This window comes from Grammomys surdaster, unplaced genomic scaffold, assembly GCF_004785775.1.
Source record: "Grammomys surdaster isolate TR1022 unplaced genomic scaffold, NIH_TR_1.0 125896, whole genome shotgun sequence".
NCBI lineage: Eukaryota > Metazoa > Chordata > Mammalia > Rodentia > Muridae > Grammomys > Grammomys surdaster.
Genome location: NW_021620720.1, coordinates 2,267,260 through 2,273,259, shown reverse-complemented (window position 1 = coordinate 2,273,259; position 6,000 = coordinate 2,267,260). Strand labels below are relative to the sequence as shown.

General features: G+C 49.1%; 1 protein-coding gene across 2 annotated transcripts in view; it reads right to left on the bottom strand.

Moving 5' to 3' along the window:
- Igdcc4 (immunoglobulin superfamily DCC subclass member 4) overlaps positions 1-6,000 on the bottom strand; it is a 35,892-nt gene that overhangs the window by 4,804 nt on the left and 25,088 nt on the right. For both annotated transcript variants that reach the window (XM_028752344.1, XM_028752343.1), the window contains exons 11-16: positions 4,723-4,959; positions 4,547-4,648; positions 2,721-2,904; positions 2,011-2,138; positions 1,697-1,867; positions 1,402-1,539 (exon numbers count right to left, since the gene is read on the bottom strand). In XM_028752344.1, coding sequence (XP_028608177.1) covers positions 1,402-1,539; positions 1,697-1,867; positions 2,011-2,138; positions 2,721-2,904; positions 4,547-4,648; positions 4,723-4,959 — 960 coding nt within the window. The remainder of the gene's footprint in view (positions 1-1,401; positions 1,540-1,696; positions 1,868-2,010; positions 2,139-2,720; positions 2,905-4,546; positions 4,649-4,722; positions 4,960-6,000) is intronic.

Sequence of the window (6,000 nt, the reverse complement as noted above, 5' to 3'; positions counted from 1 at the left end):
TCTCTCTCTCTCTCTCTCTCTCTCTCTCTCTCTCTCTCTCTCTCTCTGTGTGTGTGTGTGTGTGTTTGTGTCTGTTTTGAGATAGGGCTTCTCTGTGTAGCCCTGGCTATCCTAGAACTCACTCTGTAGATCAGGCTGGCTTTGAACTCAGAGATCTGCCTGCCTCTGCCTCCTGAGTGCTGGGATCAAAGGTGTGCACCACCCCTGGCTTGGAAGCTCACTCCCTTCTGATGGGAATATAGAAACCCACAGGACCTCACTGGGCCTCGTTCTGAGTTCACCACGGTCTTCCCTGCTATACACCACCTGCCTCTCTTCACCAAACTGGACTCTATGGAGTCAGCTCTCCAGTGAGGTAGTCTTCCACCTGACAACAGGGCTTTCGTGGTGTGTATATAACCTAGAGGGGCTCTGGGTGCGGTGTATGTGTGTGATGTCTATATATGTTCGTGTGGGGAGGTACACAAGGGCATGTGTATGCAGTGTGGAGGGCAGAGGTCCACATCACGTGACTTCCTCAGTCACTCTCAGCCCCAGAGATCTCTTGTCTCTGCTTCCTCAGCCAGGACTATAGCATAAGCAGCCACAACTTCTACACAGGCGCTGGGCATTTGAACTCAGGTCCTCATGCTCCTCAGCCCTATGTGTGGTTAATGCCCCATTGGCCAGCTTCATATCTTCAATAATTTCCAATAGGGGGCCCTGGGTTCTCATTCTGTATCGTAATTGAACCCTGTGAGTGTCTATCCAGCCTGCTGTTCCACTTCTTCTTCACAGAACTCAGGAGCTCACCAATCCTCCAAGCAAAGCAAGATCCCCACGAAACCAACTCTCTGATGTCCTCTGACCTTCGCATGTGCACTGTGACACACACACACACATACAGACACACACACATACACACATACAGACACATACACACATACACACACACACACAGACACACATACATACAAACACACACAGACACACACAGAGACACATATACAGAAACACACACACACATACACACATACACATACACACATACACACACACACAGACACACATACATACAGACACACACAGACACATACAGAGACACACATACAGAAACACACACACAGACACACACACATACACACAAACACACAGACACACAGACACACACACACACACACACACACACACACACTATAGTAGAAGACCCCTCAGAACTATGATAGTCCCTATATCAAACTGCCACTGCTTCCCCATTCCCTATCCCCAAGGGCTCCAAAGTAAAAAACAAACAAATGAACAAACAAACAAACAAACAAAAAACAAAATACCACAATTTCCAGAAGGCAAGCCCTTGAGAGGCAATCCAGGAATCTTGGGGCCACAGGTTGCCCCAAGGGCCTCCTCCCTCCTGCCTGGTACCTGAGAATGTCTCCTGTAGAGTAATCACATCCTGCAAGCGGGAAAAGGGCCCAGGCCCCACCTCTGTGCGGGCTCCCATCTTGAAGAAGTACCGAGTGTCACTCTCTAGGCCGTGTACCTCTGCACTGAAGATGTTTCCTGTTGTGGGAAGTGGGTGGCAGCGTGGCAGGTAGAACGTAGGCAGGAGCCCAAAGCACCACAAGGCAAGCCAACTTTGCACCCAGACAGTAGCTTCAGCCTCCAATCCCAGAAGCCTCTGAACAAAAGAGCAAGGAGGCAGGGCGGGCATCCTTACCCTCGGTGGTGAGCAGTGTCCACTGGTGCTCGGGCTGGGTGTGGTTGTTGCTGTAGAGAATTAGATACTCTACGATCTCGCCATTGGGCTCCGTGGGTGGGCACCAGTGTAACCGAACGGTGGATGGAGTCAGGGGGCTCAGGCGCAGGTCAGAAGGAGGTGTTGAAGGCCCTGCAGTGCCAGGGGAGGGGGTGAAGAGTCAGAGACACAGCCCCAACTAAGGGTTAGGGGACTAAGGCACAGCCTCCTCTTCTTCCTCCTTCACTGGACCCAGCAAATGGTAGCACAGGTGGGAGAGGGCAGTGGATACTCACGGTCGGGCAGGGTGGAGCGTTCTACAACGGAGCCAAAAGGCCCATCCATATCCACACCATGAGACTGTACTGCAAACTCGTACTTGGTAAATGGTTTCAGTCCGCCAATGAGAATGTCTTCTCCAGAGCTTCCAAGAGAAGGGATAGGGCTAGTGCCCTGAGACAGGCCTCAAGCCAGGCAGAACCCCAGACACAAGCCCCTCCAGCCAGGGCCCACACTGGAGGGAGCTGCTCTTTGGGGCCACTAACCTCCCCTCCCACACACAGCCAGGCAAACCACAGAGAGATCGGACATATGCTATTTCATGTCTAAATCTCCAAAGCAGACACTTCTTTCCTCTGGGATGCCTTCCTGAATTAATCTGTCATTCTACACCAATCACTTCTGAAGTATCTATCCTTGGCTTAGTTTATCTCTCTGTTGGCCTTCACAGAATGTTTTCTCAATCAAACCACAGCTCCTTAAGCTATCTTCTCCATGATGGGAGGGCAGGGTCCCAGCCAATGGATGGAAGCTTCTAGTCTGGCATCTTTCTCTCACCAAAGGGTGAGACACACCTGACCATTGGGAGACTGGACCAGACAATTCTCCCTTGTTGTTACCCCCGGGTCAGCATCACAGCAGAGACATCTGTGTAGACCCAGGGTGTGCCCTCACCACAGCTGAGCCCACTAGTCTATCACTCCAGCTGCCCTTCCCTTACTGATACCTGGTATAGTAGGTGACCAGGGAGGCATTCCTGAGCCCCCAGGGGCCAAAGCGCACAGTATAGTTAACAATCTTGACTGTGGTAAAGTCTGGTTTCTTCCACCGAAGCCAAATAGAGGTGGAGCTGTTTGATTCCGCATGGACATGGGCAGGAGGCAGTGGTGGCCCCCTCTGGATAGGCAGGTCTAGAGGGGGAAATTCAAGTGGGGGGGGGGGGAGAGTGGGTGGACATTCATGGTCTCAATAGGTTTCATTTGGCCTTTTCCCCCTCTTATTTTTGAGGCAGGATCTCATTATGCAGTTGCCCAGACTGGCCCATAGCTCTCCATCCTCTGGTCCTCTAGTGCAGGGGTTACAGCTGTGTGGTACCCCAGCTGGCACTGGGTCTCCCTTGCGATCCTGTGAGTTGGGTGGCATTACCCCGCTGCAACTCCCAAGAACAGAAGTGATTTTTTTTTTTTTTTTTTTTTTTTGCTAAGCTCACACATAGAGTGACTGTGACACATCCCATCGCTGCCGAGAATGTGACAGAGAGAACATGCCATGACTCTGGAGCCAGGGTCCGTCTCTGCCACTTACTAGCTATGACGCTTTAGAGAAGTTGTGTCATCTCTCTGTGCCTCCATTTTCTATTCTTATACGGATCTGACGACAGCACCTGCATCTTGAGATTTTTTTTCCTTTATATTTGTTTATTTAAAATTCTTAATCACTGCATCTTCTCGGTCACACATGTACTTGTTGTGTGAAGGGAAGGGAGTGAGTGTGCAGCTGTCTGCACGCAGGAGTCAGAGGACAATTTGGGAGAGTCCGGAAACCAAGCTCAATGTTATCTGGCTTGTAGCAAGCACCTTCACCTGGTGAACCGTCTCACTGGCCCTCTCACGAGGGTTCTTAGGAGATTGAATTAGTTAATTCTTACAAAGCAGGTAGAAAACTGTCTGGGACAGTGTATACTATTTGTGATGGCAAGTGTTTCTTAGAAAAGCATACAATAAAATCCAAGAGAACAGATTCCTTATTCATATTGTTCATTACTAATTTTCCAGGACAGAGCTGGCGTGCGGTAGATAATAAAATATTTGCTGAATGAAAAATGGAACTAAGCCGGGCAGTGGTGGCACACGCCTTTAATCCCAGCACTTGGGAGGCAGAGGCAGGCGGATTTCTGAGTTCGAGGCCAGCCTGGTCTACAGACTGAGTTCCAAGACAGCCAGGGATACACAGAGAAACCCTGTCTCAAAATAAATAAATAAATAAATAATAAAATAAATAAAAAAGAAAGAAAAATGGAACTAGCTGGAATTAGAACCCAGGTTTCTTGGCTTCTGACTGTCTGGATATCAAAGTGGTGGAATTCTTTTTTTTTTTTTTTTTTTAAGATTTATTTATTTTATTTATGAGTACACTGTAGCTGTCTTCAGACACACCAGAAGAGGGCATCAAACCTCATTGCGGATGGTTGTGAGCCACCATATGGTTGCTGGGATTTGAACTCAGGAACTCTGGAAGAGCAGTCAGTGCTCTTAACCGCTGAGCCATCTCTCCAGCCCAAAGTGGTGGAATTCTACCAGGACTGAAAAGGTGACAAACCACTGTGTTGTGCTGTCCTTACTTAGGAATTATGGGATGGGGCTGGAGAGATGGCTCGGTGGTTGAGAGAACTGACTGCTCTTCCAGAGAGGTCCTAGCCACACGGTGGCTCACAACCATCTAATGGGATCTGATACCCTCTTCTGGTGTGTCTGAAGACAGCTACAGTGTATTCGCATATATAAAATAAATTAATCTTTTAAAAAAATACGGGATAATCTGCCTCCCCCTCACCTGGTGTGGGTGCCTTCTCCGTCTTGCCCTTCCACACAGCCGCATAGCCGTCCTCTTGTTTGTTGAAAGCTACGAGCTTCACCTCGTACAGCCTGCCAGGGACTGGGGAAGGCCACGCGGGTCACTCTTCCTGTGCTCAGCTTGCCCGTGATCCTCCCAAACCCAGGCCTACTCACCTAACTGGGTCAGTTCATACTGCTTCACTTTCTTCTTCAGCCGCACGGGCCCGACGTCCCAAGCCTGATCTCCACGGCCTCCTGGGGGGCGGTCACCACCTGCCTCCTCCTCTGTTCCCACCTCTCGCCAGTAGAGTTTGTATCCAGAGATCTGGGTGGGGTGAGGGGGCGGCTGCCATGACACCACCAGGGATTCCATCTTTGCCCTCACCTTCAATTCTGCAGGGGCAAAGGGGACTGGGGGGCAGAGGAAGATGATGGGGACAAGGGGAAGAGAATGAGGAGTGGTCAGGGAGGTGAGCCGGTGCAGGGCAGAGGCGGAGCACAGCATAGATCTGTGCCTGGGCTTTCCCTACTGCTCTACTCTGCCACCTCCCGGTGGGCTTGAGCTCTGCATGTTAGCTGCTCAAGGGGCGCCTCTGCAGGCAGGCACGCGGTCAGGGAACAGAGGGGCTTCTGCAGGTCTCTTGAAGGAATAAGTACAAGCAAGGAGCTGCTGAGGTCATAAGGGAGGTTTGGACCTTTAGCGTGATGAGCAATACTCAGAGCCCAAGAGTAGAGGGTTGGTTGTAAGTCAGACCCCGTTTCAAACATTTTGTATATGTATTTAAAATTTTTGTTTAATTTATATGTGTACATGTGGCAGTCAGTGGTCAGAGTACGAAAGTTGTAGACTCATTTCTTTTACCATATAAGTTCTGGGAAGACGATGGGAGTTAGATCCCTAGAAAAAGGAGCAAGCCCCTTTACTGCCATCTTGGCAGCCTTTGTATATTTTTACTTCATTCTTTTTTTTTTTTTTTTTTTTTTTTTTTTTTTTTTTTTTTTTTTTTTTTGGTTTTTCAAGACAGGGTTTCTCTGTGTAGCCCTGGCTGTCCTGGAACTCACTCTGTAGACCAGGCTAGCCTTGAACTCTCAAACTCAGAAATCCGCCTGCCTCTGCCTCCCAAGTGCTGGGATTAAAGGCGTGCACCACCACCGCCTGGCTTTTTACTTCATTCTTATAATTCTATAATCCAGGTGGTTTTTTTAAGCTATAGCTTGTCTAAAGTCTGAATATGGTAGCTTACTTTGTAGTCATCTTTCTTTCTCTCTCTTTCTTTCTTTCTTTCTTTCTTTCTTTCTTTCTTTCTTTCTTTCTAGATAGGGTTTCTCTGTGTAACCTTGGCTCTCCTGGAACTTGCTCTGTAGACCAGGCTGTCTTCAAATTCAGAAAGTCTCCCTACCTCTGCCTCTCTAGTGCTGGGATTAAAGGCATGAGCCTCCACTACCACTCGC